Source organism: Dendropsophus ebraccatus, chromosome 12, assembly GCF_027789765.1.
Source record: "Dendropsophus ebraccatus isolate aDenEbr1 chromosome 12, aDenEbr1.pat, whole genome shotgun sequence".
Taxonomy (NCBI): Eukaryota; Metazoa; Chordata; class Amphibia; order Anura; family Hylidae; genus Dendropsophus; species Dendropsophus ebraccatus.
In genome coordinates this window covers 36,803,913-36,824,079 of record NC_091465.1, presented here as the reverse complement: position 1 = coordinate 36,824,079, position 20,167 = coordinate 36,803,913, and the positions used below count along the sequence as shown (strand labels likewise).

At 44.0% G+C, this 20,167-nt stretch overlaps 1 protein-coding gene across 2 annotated transcripts; it reads right to left on the bottom strand.

The window, feature by feature from the left end:
• Window positions 1-11,022: 11,022 nt before the first annotated feature.
• LOC138769834 (nicotinamide N-methyltransferase-like) lies at window positions 11,023-18,577 on the bottom strand. Of its 2 annotated transcripts, none has more exons than XM_069948529.1 (4): window positions 18,490-18,577; window positions 15,297-15,490; window positions 14,081-14,288; window positions 11,023-11,598 (listed from the first exon to the last, which is right to left on the bottom strand). In XM_069948529.1, exons 2-4 carry the CDS (start codon window positions 15,445-15,447, stop codon window positions 11,169-11,171), a joined length of 789 nt encoding a protein of 262 aa, XP_069804630.1. In that variant the 5' UTR covers window positions 15,448-15,490; window positions 18,490-18,577; the 3' UTR covers window positions 11,023-11,168. The 2 variants fall into 2 exon arrangements, with proteins under 2 accessions (XP_069804630.1, XP_069804629.1); XM_069948528.1 differs by having other exon boundaries at window positions 15,297-15,504; window positions 18,490-18,571.
• Between the last annotated feature and the right edge of the window lie 1,590 nt (window positions 18,578-20,167).

Sequence of the window (20,167 nt, the reverse complement as noted above, 5' to 3'; positions counted from 1 at the left end):
AGATTTGGCAGTGGGTCAACAATGGTGTGGGGTGGTATTTCTTTGGAGGGCCGCACAGCCCTCCATGTGCTTGCCAGAGGTAGCCAGACTGCCATTAGGTACTGAGATAAAATCCTCAGACCCCCTGTGAGACCATGTTCTGGTGCGGTTGGCCCTGGGTTCCTCCTAATGCAGGACAATGCTAGACCTCATGTTGCTTGATTGTGTCAGCAGTTCCTGCAAGAAGAAGACATTGAAGCTATGGACTGTCCTAGGGCCGGACTGGGGCTGAAAAGCAGCCCTGGCACACAAACCCCACCAGCCCACATATATATCTCCCCCCGCACACACACCCATTGCGCCAGCTATGGTGAGCAGAAGAATAGAAGAGTATACAGCAGTGATAAGATACCAGGTATACACAGATGCTGCAGAATATTACACCCCGCAGACTATAGAAGAGAACACAGCAGTGATATCAGATACCAGGTGTACACAAAGGCTGCAGAGTATTACACCACACAGACTATAGAAGAGAACACAGCAGTGATATCAGATACCAGCTGTACACAGATGCTGCAGAATATTACACCCCGCAGACAATAGAAGAAAACACAGCAATGATATCAGATACCAGGTGTACACAGAGGGTGCAGAGTATTACACCCTGCAGACTATAGAAGAAAACACAGCAATGATATCAGATACCAGGTGTACACAGAGGGTGCAGAGTATTACACCCTGCAGACTATAGAAGAGTATACAGCAGTGATATCAGATACCAGGTGTACACAGATGCTACAGAGTATTACACCCTGCAGACTATAGAAGAGTATACAGCAGTGATCAGACACAGTCACAGGTAGAATACAGAACAATTACAGAGGCTCTGTCCGCTCTCCTGTCATTGTGCTGTTCCCCTATCAGATTCCTAAATGAATTATCCCTGACCTCTGACTAAATGGAATCCACAGACCCTTAAATGAATTCATAACCTGGTCTTCCAAATAAATTTATCCTGCAGACCCAAATTAAATTCATACCACAATATGTAATTTCAGACCCCAGGCCACATTAACTCATACCCCAAACATCAAAAGAAATAGAGATCCCAAGCTGCCTCCCCCACACAGCTCAATCCCCTCACCCTTCATTCTCTATAGTGAGCACCTCCTCCTCCAGGTTACACAGAGGGGCACAACCATAGTGACACTGCCTGTGCGACAATGTGCGATGTGCTGCATCCCCGGCTCTCACACACCGGTCCTTGCTGATCTGCCTCTTTCCCGCACAGTAATATGTCACACAGTATTAGTACTATTATATAATGTATGAGCAGTACTGTCCTCCGAAGAAGCAATATTAGCCGTCAGTAGGGACAGACACAGACAGTAGAGGACCCCTGTGCACAGAATGTGACCCGACCTCCCATAACCTAATCGTACCCCCACTTTCCTTCCCTGTGTAAGTGATTACACTGTAGTTATACCCAGGGACTCACAGGTGGCGTCTTCTCTGATCAGTCTCGTTCACCTTATATTTTCTTTCGCATCTGGCCCGGCCATCATGAAGATTCTCCCGAGCACAATTCGTCTTCACAGAATCTGCCAGACAAACAATTTAGGCTCCTGGCATTAGCACCATCCTCACCTCTATACAGCCTTTCCTCTGTATTGCCCTGTTGTAATAGAGCCCACTTTGTGCCCCATATAATAAGCCCTCTCTGTGCCCCCATATAGTATACATAGACCCTTTGTCACCTCATATAGTATATAGGCACCCATATAGTGGATATATATCCCTTCTGTGCCCCCCATATAGTGTTCATATACCCCCTGTGCCCATATAGTTTTTTATGCCCCCTCTGTGCCCCTTTATAGTTGTTTCATACCCCCATTTTGCTCCAGTTACTTTTTTCTTTACCTCCTCTGTCCTGCCTACAATGTAGAGGACTCCTGTGTTCCCCCTTAGTTTTTATATGCCCCTCTGAACCCCATATATTTATATAACCCCTCTGTGCCCCATAGTAATCTATTCCCCCTGTGCCCTATATTTTGTACCCCCCTGTACCCCAATTAGTTCTTATATGCCCCCTGTGATCCCCCTGCCCTCTGTATACCCCAGTTAGTTATTTAGTTATTCGATGCCGCATATAGTCCGATCTGTGCCCCATATAGCTGTCCCCTCTATGCTTCAATTACTCCCAAGCAGCTCCCCGTGCAGTGCCCTCACCAGAGAAAAAAAACAAACTACTCACCTGTCACCCGTTCCTGCAGCTCCTCTCCCGGCAGCGCGTGTCTTCACTTCCTCTTCCGACGCAGGCAGCACAGTACAGAAGACTCTGCCTGCATCGGACGTCCCCGCGGCCGCTATCAGTCATCAGCGTGTGCGTCTTAAAGACACACACGCTGGAGGGGCCGCAGGAACGTCCGACGCAGGCAGAGTGGGCATTTGCCCGGCTTCCCAGATTACCAGTCCGGGCCTGGACTGTCCCATCCGTTTCCCAGACCTAATCTGATTAAGCACATCTGGGACATCATGTCTCACTCCATTTACCAATGTCACATTGCACCACAGACTGTCCAGGAGTTGGCGGATGCTTTAGTCCAGGTCTGGGAGGAGATCCCTCAGAAGACCATCTGTCACTTCATCAGGAGCATGCCCGGGTGTTGTAGGGAGGCCATACAGGCATGTGGAGGCCACACACAATACTGAGCCTGAGTTTGACTTGTTTTAGGGACATTACATCAAGGTTGGATCAGCCTGCAATGTGTTTTTCCACTTTTCTAATTTTGTGAGTGACTCTAAATCCAGGCCTCCAGTGGTTAATAAATTTGATTTCCATTGATGAATTTTTGTGAGATTTTGTTGTAAGCACATTCAACTTTGTACAGAACAAAGTATTCAATGAGAATATTTCATTCATTTAGATCTAGGAGGTGTTATTTGAGTATTCCCTTTATTTTTTGACCAGTGTAGTTAGTATGGTTAAAAAAGACATGTTCATCAAGTTTAACCAAGGAAGCGATGGATGAAGGGGCAGGTTGTTGGGTGGATAAAATCTATATTCTATACATATGTACAGTATTTATGGAAATTTGGTCTAAGCCTGTTGTGAAGCCATTCACTGTCCTTTCTCTGACCAGATCCTGGGCTAGACTGTTATCATGGATAACACAGCACTTCACTGTTTAACCCCTTAACGACATCGGGCGTAAATGTACGCCCCCGCAGGGTGGGCTTTAACGCAAACGGGCGTAAACTTACGCCCGATGTTTCCCCCATCGCTGTTTGTTCACACACTGCGATCGGGGAAGATGGCCTGCTATAATGTATAGCAGGCCATCTCTGCTCATCGGCACGGGGGGGTGATTAACCCCCCCCCCTGTGTCGGCGATCGCTGCTATATGCTGATCAATACAGATCACCCGATAGCAGCTGAATACAGCTTTCCGGGACATCGGTGACCCGGTGACCCGGAAAGCGATGGCGATTGGTGCTGCCGAGACAGCACCAATCGCCATTAGTGTCCCCACCAAAGATGGCGCCAATGTCACCCCCACAATTGTCGTGATGGGCCGGCCTTGGCTCTTCGGGCTTCGGAAGTCTTCGCCAGCTTCGCTCTACTGCCCCCTAGCGGCTGATCAGTGAATATTATTCACTGATCAGTTGCTTTGGGTTAAAAAGATTTTTTTTTTGTTTCCAATTTTTCTCTTTTCTTTTTTTGCGCCCTAACGCCGCTGAGTGCTGATCAGCATCGCACATAAGTGCGCCGCTGATCGGCAACTCCTCCTTTATGGTGTAGGGGCGTTTTTTCCCCCTATATCCTACCGCCACTGTCTGCTGATAAGTGCCGCACATAAGTGAGAACAGCAGCACGCGCCTCCCATAGACTCACATTATGAGAGGGAGGCTAACGGAATTCCGCTAGGTTCAGTGTGAACCCAGCCTAAAGAAGTCGTGTCGCCTCCAGAGATTGAACCTTTTTTTCTCCAGGCAGAGGCAGTGCCCCCTTGTCTTTTAAGGGGGTTTTACCTGGCACATTTTTTCCCCATGTTTCTTGTATGTGCCATTTATATATTTAAATAATTTAAAGTGTCACTGTCATTTGTAAAAACTTTTGACATGTCATAGAGACACGTCAAAATCTTTGATTGTTCCTGGTCTGAGTGTTCAGACTTGTACCGATCGTGAAAACGAGCGGGGAAAGCATCATGCTGCAGCGTGTCCACTCCCGCTCTGTGTAAGAAATGAAGAGCTGAGTTCCATAAACTTACATTATGAGCCCGCCTCATCACATGACAGAGACCGTGCTTAGCGTTCTCCTGATTGTTAGTCATTGGAGTCATTCACTCTTAAAAAGCACCGGTTATTAAAAATAACCTTTGACGTCATCAGACATGTCAAAAATGATTGATCCCAGCGGGTCTCACTGTTGAGACCCGCTATGATCAGGATGTATTAGCAGGGTAGAGGACGCGGCAGCTGTGCCATTCACTCCCTGACTATGTAAGTCTAATTTTGACATTCTGTACTGATGGCCACAGAGTGAATTGCACTGCTGCCACAATCTAAACTATATCTCCTGATCACAGTGGGTGTCAGTAGTGAGACCCACTGTGATCAATAATTTTTGACATGGAAGATACTGGGATATAGTGCAGGTTTGGGCTCTAGAGAGAGAAGTAAAGATGGGGAGTGAGTGGCTGAAATAAAGGATGTATATGTACATCCCTGACGAAGTTCCAGTAGGGAACGTAACGCGAAGGGGTCATGGACTCCAAACTATCTGCTCCGGCTGCCTAGGTCTCCTGGATATGGTGCAATATGTCTTATATCTGTTTGCAATTATATGGATTATATCTTAGGGGTTCGTCTTCACATATTTTGACTCATTTTTTCACTTGTTGCTTGGTATTAGTCATTTCATTATATCACATTTTTTTTATTTATTTATGGCACTGTGATTTTTTGGTTCACCTATTTTTTGCACCCGGAGTATTTGTATTCTATATAGGTTGTTGAGTCCTCGGGTACCTTTATATTTCATAGGTCCCTTTGCCTTGCATTTTAATCGTTTTTAATGGTTAGGGGGCTTTGTGCCCATGTGTTTGCTTTATGGATATATATGTATTTTTTTTGGTAATTTAATTATGTGAATAAAGATTTTTTGTATATTTACTTAAATTATCAGTTGTGGTGTGCCCTACGTTCATTACATACCCCTGGTTTCTTGTGTTGGTTTGGTAATATGTAATTCAGGTATGTAGTAGGAGCACCCCTTTGATTCAGGGTGGTGCAGAATCAATTGCTTTCTTATAGTTCTAAAGGATGTATATAGAGTGCACCCTGGAGCCAATCAGTTATACAGTATGCTCTTGCCGGACACGTATTTTACTTAAGAATATTTTACTTAATAATCTATTTGCAGTCTACTCGTTTGGTTCAGGGAAGAAAAAGAGTGCTGCACCTCACACCTATGGCTGATACTAGTACCTCTCGGCTGCATAAAAAACATCAGAATTCTGTATGTGAATTGATCAAGCCACACTGCCCCATGTACCGCCTGCAGGTATCTGATACACATGGGTCCCTACACTAAGTCCACACTGTGCCAGTCAACGACCACCACCCCCGCAGGCGTGCACAGTCAGGGAAGGGAGGCCATGGAACGGCCCTGCAACCCCCATGCCACAGGACCAGACCCAAAAATGCCACACCAAAACCCAGCCAGCACCACCGGCGGAGGAAGCTGCCCCCAAACAGCACAAGTCTGGATAAGGTATTACACTCACCATAGCTATCAAAGATAGAATGGGACAAACAGGAGGGATTAAAACCATGAGCACTCAGGTGTCTCCTGCTAATTGCGGTCATGTGGGTCTCACCAGGAGGAGTGCAAAACACGGAGAAAAGAGAGAAACAAAATACGGTTCAGGGAAGAAAAAGAGTGCTGCACCTCACACCTATGGCTGATACTAGTACCTCTTGGCTGCATAAAAAACATCAGAATTCTGTATGTGAATTGATCAAGCCACACTGCCCCATGTACCTCGTGCAGGTATCTGATACACATGGGTCCCTACACTAAGTCCACACTGTGCCAGTCAGCGACCACCACCCCCGCAGGCGTGCACAGTCAGTCTACTCGTTTATTGTTGAACAACAATGTTATTATTCCCAATGTAATAGCATATCGGAGGTTGCTGCTTGCACCATTTTTTTATTTACATATTTTGGCTATGTTCACACACTGTCTTTTTTGTTAAAATAGTGGCCACCATTTGTTTTCAATTTTAATGATTCCCATAGAAAGCTAATGCAAACAACGGCCACTGTTCACACATTGCCTAGAATAACGGTCATTATTAAGCAAACAACAAACTTTATTTATAGTTGTTCACACATTGATTTTTTTTTTCTGGCCACCATTCCGCAATTTTTCACATTAATTACCATGTAACTTTTTAATAGCCAACCCAAAATTGTGTTAAAAGCTGCCAGGATTAGTTGGGTGGGGGCAGGGGATGGGGTTGAAATGGAGATAAGGGGACTTTATATATTTCCCTCTGTTTTTCCCTTTTCTGGATAGAATGACTAGATACTGCAGTATTCACAGAACCAGTGTAGTGTCCAAAATGCAGACCAAAAATTTCTCTACCGTGTTAACTCATAGAAACATAGAAACATAGAAGATTGTCGGCAGAGAAAGACCACCGGGTCCACCTAGTCTGCCCTTTTAGTATTTTCTTTCTTATTATCTTAGGATAGATATATGTTTATCCCAGGCGTGTTTAAATTCTGTTATTGTAGATTTACCAACCACCTCTGCTGGAAGTTTGTTCCAGGTATTGACTACTCTTTCAGTAAAATGATATTTTCTCACGTTGCTTCTGATCTTTCCCCCAACTAACCTCTCACTGTGTCCTCTTGTTCTTGAGCTCAGTTTTTTTTTTTTACTAAAAACACTTCCCTCCTGAACCTTATTTAGTCCCTTAACATACTTAAAGGTTTTATTCATGTCCCCCCTTTCCCTTCTTTCCTTCAGACTATACAGATTCAAATCCATTGGCTGTATTGCATTTTTGAGGATGTAGAGACTGTGTGTATCTGTCTGACTTCTCCCTGTATTCCCCTCTGTGCCATTAATTAAATAAATGGATTGACCTACTGTATCACACGTGTGGTGTTCACCTTGATCATTCATCTATCAGTCTTCTGTGATGTGATGTGGGCCTCACTCCTATATCAGGGTTGTTTTGGACCTTCGTCCCAAATCTTCTCGGCTGGGTAGCTATTGAGCATTGTGTGGGTGTGGTTTCATCCAAATACAATGCACCTGACATGCACATTCACATACACTATTTACAAAACCTTAGGGGTAAAATTTATAGAAAACCGCTTTAACCGATATTCAGCATAGATCGGGTGCTTGGCACTATACTGTGTGACCAGCATCCCTCCCATGTGATTGGTGGCAGGGCCGTTTTAATACACTGGGGGGCCTGGTGCAGAACCCTCAAGAGTGGCCCCAAACCCAGTGCTATCACAATCGGTGCTCCACACACAGAGTATAATGCCCTGAAAGTGCCCCCACACTGTATTAAGAGCCCCAATACATACGGTAGTTATCTTATAACACTATTACCACCATACAGTGATTACATATTACATCAAAACTGCACTGAACAAACAGGAAGATATTACCAATGATACCATTACATAATACCGCCACACCATGACCCCTAACACTCCAACCCTTTAACAGAGGGCAGTTACATCCAGTTAGTCACAGGTGGTGTTTTCTCCGATCAGAGTCTGTCACTTTTTCTCTTTCTCTCCATCTAGTGTGAGCCACCTTGATGTTTTTCTCCTGGCTGTGAATCCTCTCTCTAGAATCTGCCAGGGAAACATTTTAGGCTCCAACACATACAGTAGTTAGGTTCCCTGTACCTCTATATAATAGTTACTCCCCTTCGTGCCCCCATACTTTTAAAGTGTCCCTGTGCCCCCACTTAATAATAGGTATGCTCTGTGCCCTAGTATAGTATTAAGGTATATAGGCTCATCTGTGCAGTCCCCATATAGTATCAGGCCCCTCTGTGCTGCCCCCAGTAGTATAGACCTCTGTATGCTGCCCCCAGTAGTATATACCCCTTGTGAGCTGCCCCCAGTAGTATAGACCGCTATATGCTGCCCCCAGTAGTATATAGACACCCTGTGTGCTGTCCCAGTAGTATATACCCCTTGTGTGCTGCCCCCAATAGTATATACCCCTTGTGTGCTGCCCCAAGTAGTATATAGACAGACCCCTGTGTGCTGCCCCAGAGCGCAGTAGCGGGCAGGGGGCCTTCAGGGGGTGCCATGGATGGGTAAGTAGATCAACTACTTACCCATCAAAATGGCACCCCCCCTGACAGGCTGGTGGCTGGAGCCCTGTGCAACCGCACTGGTCGCACATAGCAAAGGCTGGCCTGCTCGGGGGGGGGAAGGCTTTAACCAGTTGCCCCAGTGCAGATACCCTGATCGGTGGAACACCTCTTGATCTGTGACTTGATCATGTGATGCAGCACATTGGCACTTCCATTTATAATTTCCGGTGTGGAGACATGGAGGAGGTGAGATCGTACATATACTTACCATACACACTCTTATTCTTTTCTTCCATGCCGGTGCTTGGTGATTACCTGGCACTAATTGCACAACCTGATTGTGGATTATAAATAGTGTACCGATACCCAGGGTCATTAACCCCTGATGAATTCTTGAGGACGGAACGTGTGGGTGACTCCACTCACCCCCCTGGGAGCTGCATATGATCATGTGCTTGATTTTTTCATAATTGCTTATTTAGTGGTTTATTTTATTTTGGGTATTTACTTATTGAATTAATTGCTCCTTGGTTTAATATTTTTCACATTACAATCACTGCTTGGGATATTTTTTCACATTTTTGTCATCAGTGATCTATTGGTGGTGCATCATTGTATTACGTTTTTTGTTATAACATGAGCATTTGTATCATGGTTATTACTAAACTTCCATAGACAGCTCTCAGTACCATTATTTTGCTTGGAGGGGGTGTGGTTGCACATATGTGTGGTTTTTAGTGTTTTCAAATGTCTGTATTAAGTAGTTGTGCTAAATAAAATTCATTTGTATATTTTTTCTATTTTTGACGTGCAGCCTGTTGTTTGTTAGCTCCCCTTCTTGTCTTGTTCTCATGCTATTCACAAGTCAAATTATTGTCTGCTGCGAAATGGCATCCCACTCTTGAAGGACGTCCCTCAAGTCATTGAGGTTTTTCGATACAGAGTTGCAAGCCTCTACACGATGTCTCAGCTGATCTCATAGGTTTTTCTTTGGGATTCAGGTATTAATCCCATCGTAATCGCATCCCCCCACTAGAACACCATGGAGGGGCACTGCAAGGCATTTAAATGCAACTGTCATGTCTGACAGCTGCATTTAAATGTTCTTATTGTGCGGTGCGGCGATCGGACACATCTGCTAATAGCCGTGGTCAGAGGCGGGCATGTCACTTGTGCAGCCTGTTCAGCCGCACAGGGGCCCCGGCATATAGAAGGGCCCACTAGGCTCAGACTCTAAAGTGTCAGCTCAGCATGGTATATGTCTTTAGTGGGCCCCCCAGGCGGTATCAGCACCCAGGAAGTGCGGGCCCCCTGCTTCTGTGGGGCCCACTTAGTGACTGGATGCTGTGCCTGGTTCTCCTCTCTCCTACTGCACGCTGCTGCTGTTGACACCCCCTCCTTTACTCCACTGTCCTGCTTACCTTGTGTGAGGAGGAGAGAGAGCATGTGATGGCAGGGGCTGGAGGGATCCTGCAGGGTTATGGCTGCCAGGGACAGGACTGTAAAGATGGGAAGCAGCAGTTGCAGCTCTGACAGTGAGTGATTATTATCAGTGCGTCTGTCAGGCTGCTGGAAGATAGAGGGTGGACTGTGTAAGAGAAAGCACAGAGCCCCCCAACCTCTGATGCTGATCTTTGATTGTAAGTTTATGCCTTTTTTTGCCAATAACTGTGCCCCCTTCCCCCTGCAGCATGGTTGTTTTTTTTCTTTCATCTACCCCCTATGCAGCCACATGCAGTACATGTCTCCCACCTGTGCAGCCACATACAGTACATGTATCCCACCTGTGCCCCAACAGTGATTAAGAGCCCATTTGTTCTATCCCCTATTAGTGCTGTTCTGGGGGTCACCTCCACACTATGAACTATATAATCTGATCCCCCACAAAGCATCCCATGTACAATGCACCTTGGACCCTCCAAGTACAACAGGAGTAAACACTACAACTCCCAGCATTTACTGCAGTCTAAAGTCCTCAGGATATACTGGGATTTGAAGTACAAATGAGAAGACAACTCAAGGGGTTGTCCTCTCAAAAACTACAACTCCCAGCATTCTCTGAGAGCTTCATAAGTGTAAGGCCTTTTGAGAGTTTTAATTTTAGTTATTGTTACTGCGGGAGCTGTGGTCAAAGATACATCAGTACAGGATGGGACAAGGTCATGTCTCTTCTGATGGGTTCTTTATTTGGGTGCCCCCCATAATCAGTTCTATCGGTTGGCCACAGATACCCCAGTCCTACACTGGGGACTGCACAGACTACAGTACAGTCCTTTAGTGGGATCTGGCATCTGTGCTGCGCTGTAAAGTCCTCCTGAGAAAACAGGACACATATACCAGATACCCGGGTGTACATGTGTGTGCACCTTCAAGGCAGAAAGGTGGCGAAACAAATAGGTTATAGGGGCCCAAACACATTTTTTGCACAGGGGCCCTTTGCAGTCTATGTCTGCCCCTGGCCGTGGTCCCAAGCTGCAGAAAGCAGCCGGGATTGCGTCGGTTCAGATTGGAGTCGCGGCGCCATGACATATAAAATACATCATGGGTTGTTAGGGGTTAATGATGTTGTTCAAGTTATATGGGCTTGTCACTATACCATTCACAAAGTCTAGGGCATTCTGTATTGACTAGACACACCTGCCCACACTTAAACACAGCTTGACAAGTGAAGTATTAGTTTTGTAGTGTAAATTTTATTAAGTTTTCAGACTGTTCCCAACACCAAATCATACACTTCAATTTTGTGTTATGTTTACAAGCAAAAGCACTCAGATATATTTTAGCATTTTCAAGATATGGTGGGTTAAAGAATGGGTATTACTTTGGTTTACGAGCGTGAATAAAATATTTAGTGTCATAATCCGCAACATCCATCCTTGATTTATCAGCACGCGGTGTATACACGGCTTTTACAATTTGGTAACCAGCTTCCTCAAACGCCATCTCCAGCTCTTCCTTTTTTATAGGCATTACAGTAAAATACTTTTGACCAGCATGATAAAAAGTACCATTTATTACACTTAAAATTAATAGGTGACCTCCAGGTTTTATCAAGTTCTGGAAATTTTTCAGAACATTGCAGTATGTCTTTATGTCCTTACATGGGGTTTCAAGACAGAGACAAGAGAGGAGACAATCAGCTGGTGGCACAACCACAGGGTCATAGGGGTTTTTCTTCAGAGCATCACATTTCAGGACTTCTGTCACCTTACTGCGGAGCTTCTCAGCCTTTTCTTCACAAGTCTCTCTTAAACAGATAAAAAAATGTTATACAATGTGATTTGTATGTTATTGTAATGATACAGTTACTGGTTTTGTACTAACCACATCACAATGTACATCCTGTATTCTTGTTTAGCACTTTGATGGGCACTGACTGTGAGTGTAGCAGGAGCCTCTCTGACATACAAAGTTGGGCTACCCTTATAAGAGTGGTTACTAAAGGAAGCAAGCTCAAAGTTATAGGGTGAGATTAAGGCTTCACATCCTTCTCCATCATTACAACATGATTGTGACATCCGCACCTGGGAAAGTGTTTGGGGGGAGAGAAATACGACATTGCCCGAAAATAAGACATAGTGTCTGTTTCAGAGTAAATATTAATATAAGGCACTGTCTTATTTTCAGGGAAACACAGTATTACTCTCTGTTGTGGTAATTGAATCTCCACCACACCCACTTTTCTTCCTCGGGCCTTCAGACTGCAAAGTTGGGTTTTGCTTTTGTGATTGACATCTTTTCTTGCAACTTTTATTTCTCCTGTTCCTTTCTGTTTGTGACTGGGATGTCAGGGATCGGTCCAATCACATCGGGTTCCTGACATCCTATAAACAATTGCTTATGCCACATTCCTGTGCTTGCTACTAGTCTCTTCTGAGCGTGCTGGGGTTTTTCCCGTCTTTCATACCTTGTGTATTCTGACCGACTGCTATTGCTCTTGACTATTCTCCCAGTTCTGATTTTGTACTTTGTTGTTCTGACTCTTGGCTTGTTTACCTTCTGTATTTGTTTATCTTGTCTGCGTTTTGTGTTACACCTTTGACACAGAGAGGGCACATTGCCAAGTTGTCCACTACCACTTATGGTAGTTGTGGCAAGTAGGTAGGGACAACTGGGTGGGTCTAGCTTTGGGGCCCATCAGGGGTGTAACTAGGATTCATGGGGCCCAATAGCAAAAAACTGTGTGAGGCCCCCCAACATGCTCTCCTGTCCTGGCAATATGGTGCTGCCCCCCTTTGGCACCTCTGAGACGCTGTGCCCTAGGGTGTGGTGGGTGAGGAGTAGCAAGTTGTTCAGAGTATATGGGCTGAGTCCCTGCAGGTGTAGGGACCGCAAGATGCTAGGGAAGCTGAGTGACCTCATCATACAAGATGCCAGGGAAGCTGAGTGACCCCATTATACAAGATACTAGGAAAGCTGGGTGACCCCATTATAGAAGATGAAAAGGAAGAGAGAGGGCAGGGGCGCCTCCTGGTATAGTATGTCTGGGAAGATGCCTTCAAATGGATATAAAATGAAACGCACTCACCTAGTGGGGTTGTACAATGTTATAGGCACAACTCTATACAGCGCATGAAGGGGGGAGAGACACCGCAGCTCCGACCGGGGTGTGCCAATCCTGGACGTACGGAGAACAATCTTGGATGTGAACCTCTAGGGGTCACTGGACCACAAAAATCCCGGGTAAGGTACGGGCGCAGGCGTTCACTTGCGAGGTTGGTTAACCTTGCAAGGGAACACCTGCGCCCATACCTTAGCCATGATTTTTGTGGTCTAGTGACCCCTAGAGGTTCACATCCAAGATTATTATAGAAGATGCCACACATTAGGGCAGAGTTAGTAAAACTGTTTAATCCTAATTGGATACTAACATGAACAGTCTTCAAATGCATTCTCTTTTTACTTTAGGGCTCGTTCACACAGAGCAAAAGCAACTGAATTTCTGCACTGAATCAGCGCTGAAATTTCAGCCGTTAAAATAGGTGCAGAGCTAATTTCCATTGTGTTGAATGGAAATTCTGCTCTGCAGTTCACACAGTGGAATTTCCGCACTGAATGTTCTGCGGCTAATCCACTCTCCGCCAGAAGAATGAACATGTTCATTCTTCCGCTAGCGGAAGCCTATACAAATCAATGGGGCTCTGATTTTCTGTTTCAGCGTGGAATACTCGCGTATTCAGCGCGGGATACAAGTGTAATACAAGCGGAAATTACGCGCTGAATCAGCGTGGAAATGGGGGGGAAAAGGGGGGGAGGAGGATTCTAGTATATATTCTGGTATAGTCTAGTTTACTCGCCAAATACTCGCTGAATTTCAGTGCTGAATGCATGCGGATTCAGCGCGGATTCCTCGAATATTCCGCGCTGAATTTGTCAAGAGCTGATTACGAGCTGAACACTTTCCTAACGGAATACACAGGGATTCTGCTCACATTCTGCTTATATTCTGCTCGGAATTCAGCGTCAGTTGATTTCAGGCGGAAATATTTCCTCGCGTAATCCGACCCTTTTGCTCTGTGTGAACGTAGCCTTATATTGAAACAGTGCATAAAATGTTGCCCCTTTAAATCTGGACCAAGCCCCTTTCCTGGTAAACCACACCCCATTGTTGGGTGAAGGTAGTTTCTGTTTTGTTTGGTGCACTTTGCTTAATAAATGGATCATGATTGCTGTGTGCCACAATTCTGTACAGCATTCATTTGGTGTAAACTTGAAATCGGAATCAATACCTATTTCCTTCCAGCTTGCAGGCAAATTCAATAATGTGAGTCCAGTCAAAAGCATCCGGATCCTTCTTCAGCCACTTTTGGAATTCCGTGCGGCTTTTCTCAAGTAAATCTGAGACGATGATTTTATCAAACACTTCACAAGCAGAGAGAAGGTGATAAATGGAGGCTCCAGTGCCAAAATCGAGCAGCGTTTCTCCTCTTACTCCACCTTAAAAAATAATAGATACAAAATATTAGGTTTGAGAAAATTATTATTAGGAATACAACATTACTGCCCCAAACCACTGAGTATGAGTGTAGGAGGGGCTTCCCTCCACTGCACCGTGAGTGGGTGATCGGGTATTGTTCTCCCTCAGCCAAGCTGGTGAGTGCAGGCCACAGTACCCTCTACAGTCTCTACTGTCACATCCGCCACCGCGGCACATACCTCTCGCCACGCCGCTGCTTAGCCATCTTCTGCTCTGTGCCGGGGCTCCTCCAGCTCCCTGTCAGCTCGTCAGGCACGTCCCTGTCTCCTAGAGAGAGTGCGCGCCGGCTCTGCTACAATTTAAAGGGTCAGTGTGCCTTTAATTGGCTGCTGCCCTGAGGCTATCCTATAAATTGCAGCCCTGCCCCACCACAGGTGTTGGAGCCACTGCATGCTTCCCATTAGTTTGTGGCCCAGCTCTCCATTGTTCCTGTTTATTGTTCCTGCCCGTAGTCTCTGTCACCTGCGGTTTCACTTGTGCCTGCTATCCGTGTACCCACCTGCCTGCCTGCTTGCCTACTGTTCTCGCTACACCTCGTCCGCTGTCACTAGCAAGCCAAGCCAGGGGTAGTGACCTTGGGGTAGCCTGCCGCAGCAAGTCCATCCCGCCTTGCGGTGGGCTCTGGTGAAGACCAGCGGCCCCTTAGACTCCGCTCCCTGGTGCGGCTTATGCCATCGCTGGTGACGGTCCAGTGGATCCACGACTCCAGTCGTTACATCTACAATCAGGTGTCAAGTCCTTTTTTATTGGTCCACAAATCTTAATGCCTTAGTAGATATCTAGTAGATATGTAAAAGGGATTATCCACACTCTCTTTTTCCAGCTGCAATCTCATATCTGAGGGGTAAGGGGTTGGGCAGGTAGACCCCACTAATTTAACACTTTTTACCTATTCTCTGAATGGATGATTTGGGTTGGAATAATTACGCTAAATATCGGATAATTTCCAATAAACTGAAATCTCTTACCTTTAGTAAATGTGTCATGTAGGTTTCTTTGTGCAAAATCTGTCCATTCTCCAACATGCAAACCTTCCCCTGGCACATAGTATGTCTGTAAGTAATCTCTCGGGTTAAATTCATCAATATAGGTCTGCTGAGAGGTGATGGTAATGGCCATGATGTTCTTTCCTTAGTAATGTCCGTAGAATATCTATTAGATGCTTCAGAAATAGATCTCATTGTAAAAAAAAATATATAATATTAAGGCTATACCACAAACCTATCAGATCCATTACATTATATCAAACAAACCTTACTAAGTAACTAACTTACTAAATATGCAACTATGTGGGCTCCACTTCTAATGCTTAGATACTTCTAATGGTTAGATAAATGATAAATAGGGGTCAATAAACACACTGTAACCAGTCTGCAGATAAGCAGCCTTATAATGGGAAAACCTTAGACGCCTTAGGGCCAGGCTCAAAGATTCTTAAGTGGACCAAGTTGTTATATGTGTGCTGATAGGTAAAGTAATTGTTAATCAAGATCTCACTGAGGGTTTTTGGTTGACAAGGGGGACCTGTCAAGGGTACCTACCTTACTGTATGATTCTTATTTAGAACCCTTGGCAGACAAAGTCGATGGACTTTGGTAAAATACATTTGGTAAAGTGTCCGGTCTTAGGCTATGTTCACACAACGTATAATTTCATTAAAAATGGTCATAGTTGCAGTTGCAGTGGCCGTTATTTAATGAATATTTAATGTAGATTACATTAATAAGTGTTGGACTGGGGTATCTGGCCAGAGCCGCACGCACCTTTGTGTGAACTGACAGGGTTTTCTGCGGCTGCTATTCACTGAATAGCGGCCGCAGAAAACTGACAAGTCAGTTTCTCGCGGTGCTGCTAGGGATCCTGGATGGAGTGTATACCATGTGTAATTGTTATTGAACAATGTATGGACTGTGAATTGGCCCTATCACCAATAGTGTTGAAACATATGAGCAGTCTGTGGAAAGGGGTGGGAGAAAAGAAAAATTGCGCAGGGGATGGAATGGGGAAATCAATAAGAATGTATTTCTGTGATTATTATATTGTTATGTGTCAAGTGTTTTTTTGTTGTTTTGTCAATACAATTCTGTAAAAAGGAAAAGAAATAAAGAATATACAAAAAAAAACCCTGACAAATGACTTCCAGCCTAATACATCCTCTGTGCTATTTTAAGGAACTTCACGTATCAGTTACAGTATGGCTGAAAGTAATGCTCTATATTACATTGGACTGCCTAATCCGAATAATCTCTGTTTAGTAGAGGCAGCATGGGCATAGTTATGGTTATAGTGATGGTATATGTTATATTAACCCCTTTACTCCACAGACTCTTTTGGCATTAAGGACCTAGCTGTATTTTTCAAATCTGACCGGTCTCGTTTTATGAGTTAATAACTTTGTAACGGAAACTTATCAAAGTAATCATAAGATTGTTTTCTTGTGAAAAAATATATTTGATGTTGGTAGTAAATTTTGTTCAATACATTAACGCTGTGAAAAACACACAGAAAAACTGCACTTTTTAGGATGTTATAGGGCTAAAAGTTTAGCAGCAAATGTTTAAACTGCACGTACAATAATAGCAGTGAAGATTACGTACTCTAACAGCGGGGATGATTGCATATGGTAACAGGAGCAACGACCACTACACTAGGTACACTAACTGGAGCGAAGATCAGGTACAGCAATAGGGAACAGAAAGGACTATCAGATGACGCGGGACACAGGTAACTATTAGCTACAGCAACAGGGGAAAGGGGTCACAATCACTGTAGGAAAGGGGTTAATTTTTGTGTTTGTTCTTACTTTATTGTGCCAGGGCTGTTGTCTTACACACAACTAAGGAGATCAGAGACAGAAGAGCTGTCCGAAGCTGGCCCCCCCTGTCATATCTTACTACAATTGGTCCATATTTAATGACAGACCAATCATAGTGATCTCCAGTTAAGACGAGTGGTGATAGATCCCTGGCTGGTTGCCAGGATTATCAACATAAGCTGAGGTCACTCACGAAGACAGTTTTACTCATTCACGTACATGTACATAGGGTTGCACTAACCGTGGACATAGATATATGTGAAATGTGTTAAGGGTTTAGGGTGTGTTCACACGTAGAGGATCTGCAGCAGATTTGATGACCCAAATTTGATTTGCTTTGAATCTGCAACTTCAAATCTGCGCCATCAAATCTGCTGCAGATCCTGCACGTGTGAACGCACCCTAAGGAATATAGTATTATTACCAGAAACAAGAGTGTGACTGGATAGAATCGGCAGAGGAAGAGCTGAGTTAAGTCTTCTTTCAAGTTGTGATAGACAAATCCAAAAGTACAAAAACAGTAGGCAAATGATAGTACTAGATTGTATACATAAATCATATGCAGAGAGGTAAAGAGAGAAAGAAATAAGGAAACATCAGATGACAACATATGTATATAGCATTATGTCTTCATGTGGAGGCCATATCATAGCGATTGTGGATCAAAAAGTGTAAATGGAAACTTGTCGGTAAACTTTGTTATGGCAGCTGTGAGAAGGTGGCCCAAAATTGTTTTCGAAAAACTTTATACAATCTTTATACAATCTAAATTGTCTTAATTAGTCAAAATACATCCCGGGAGCCAGTTAAGGTAAAACTGGATCATAGTCAAAGAAAGAAAATCGTTATACAAGGTAAACAAAATCTGCCTGCCAAAATGTTATCGCCGTGCATACGCTACGATGATCCACCCTGATAGATTGCTTGATTACCCCTCAGGGATCACCAGCTTCTTATTTTCATTTTATACATTCAGGAAGGAGACATGTTGAACATCACTATTACATTACTCTTACGCCTTCCTTATTTTAACGTGTACGATGAACGTACAGTCCTATAGTAGGGATTTATATGGAGGGGATTTATGAAGATGGATGTCTCACATGCCGATCTGGGTAAAAGAGTTTTTATGTGCAATATCATTGGAAGCATGGGAGCCAGGTGGGTGAGTACATGTTATTTTTTTTATTCCTCCAACGTCCTAAATATCATGATAAAAATAATTTTCAAAGTATACTCTAAAATAGCTGCCACTGTACTAATATAATGATGAAATGTTAACCCCTTATTTCCTGGCTGTTGTCTTCTAGCATAATAATCGGTAATAATGTGTCGGTGTCTCTTACCTGCTCCTCTCTTTCCTCTGGTCGGTGTAGACTTGATATTAAACTAGCTCATTAATTGGCTTTGTTATCATTGAAGTTTTCTTTTACCCTTTCTCATTCGTTGAATCCAACACATGATATCTTTTTGTAAGCTTCCAACAATCCGCCCCGATCTGCCCCACCTGCGTGCGTTATTAAACTACATCCAAACTCATCTTGGACAATGCATAAATATCTGATTCTGGCAGTGATTTTATTTTTTTTAAAGCGTAACTGACATTTAAAGGTTATTTTTCAGAAATCAATAACTATTAATAGTACAAGTGATTTTAAAAAACTTTGTCCGGTCCGATCGCTGTGCCCGCTAATACAGTAATCGGATGCAGCTGTCAAAGTTGACAGCTGCATCCGATTATCGTTTGCAGCGTCATCCCTGGTGTCTAGTGGGGAGATCGCTCCTCCGGGACGTTGTCCCGGAGTAGCGATCCCTGTGTCTGTGCCGGCCAGGTGTCTGTGCCGGCCAGGTGTCAGCGCCGTAATAGCGCTGATCCCGGCTCGGCACTCGTTTACTTCCGGCTGCAGCAGCCGGAAGTAAAGGAATGCCTATCTCATGGATCTCTGCAGCATATCTATGCTGCAGAGATCTCTATGAGAGATCAGTGCACTTATACTAGAAGTCCCCCAGGGGGGCTTCTAGTATAATGTAAAAGTAAAAAAAAAAAAAAGTGTCATTATTAATAAAAATCCCCCTCCCCTAATAAAAGTTTGAATAACTCCCCTTTTCCCAGGTTATTAATAAAAATAAATAAATAAATAAATAAACATGTTTGGTATCGCCGCGTGCGTAATCGCCCAAATTATTAATCAATCACATTACTGATCTCGCACGTCGTGAGCGCAACAAAATCCCAAAGTGCAAACTTGCGCATTTTTGGTCGCATCAAATCCAGAAAAATGTTAATAAAAAGCGATCAAAAAGTCGTATATGCGTAACCAAGGAACCGGTAGAAAGTAAACATCATGGCGCAAAAAATGACACCTCATACAGCCCCATAGACCAAAGGATAAAAGCGTTATAAGCCTGGGAATGGAGCGATTTTAAGGAACGTATATTTGTAAACAATGGTTTTATTTTTTTACAAGCCATCACATAATATAAAAGTTATACATGTTATGTATCGTTTTAATCGTAACAACTTGAGGAACATATATAACAAGTCAGTTTTACGGCGTAAAAACACATATCCACTAAATACACAAAATGTGTTTTTTTTTTCAATTTCACCACACATTGAATTTTTTCCTGCTTTTGCAGTGTACTTTATGCAAAAATTAAGCCTGTCATTGCAAAGTACAATTAGTGGCACAAAAAATAAGGGCTCATGTGGGGTTTTAGGTGAAAAAATGCAACTGCTATGGCCTTTTAAACACAAGGAGGAAAAAACGAAAACGCAAAAATCTAAATTGCCCGGTCCTTAAGGGGTTGAGCAAAAGAGTTTCCTTCTGCACTCAAGCTCTTTTTCTACCTCCCCCCTCACTTCAGAGGGGCCAAGAGGCATGTGGGATTGTGTAGGATTTCTATGTCCATTATGATCTATGGAGAGGGGAGGGGCCAAGAGGCATGTGGGAGCATGGAGAGGAGAAAAGTAGGGCAATACAAAACACTCAATCTTCTCTCACAAAGCTCCCAGATAAACAG

Excerpts from the sequence above, each read along its gene's own strand:
- LOC138769834 (XM_069948529.1), bottom strand. The coding sequence starts at position 15,447 with ATGGCCATTACCATCACCTCTCAGCAGACCTATATTGATGAATTTAAC. Across the intron at positions 14,289-15,296 it reads ACATGACACATTTACTAAAG|GTGGAGTAAGAGGAGAAACG; the intron begins GTAAGAGATTTC and ends TTATTTTTTAAG. Across the intron at positions 11,599-14,080 it reads TGCAAGCTGGAAGGAAATAG|AGAGACTTGTGAAGAAAAGG; the intron begins GTATTGATTCCG and ends TATCTGTTTAAG.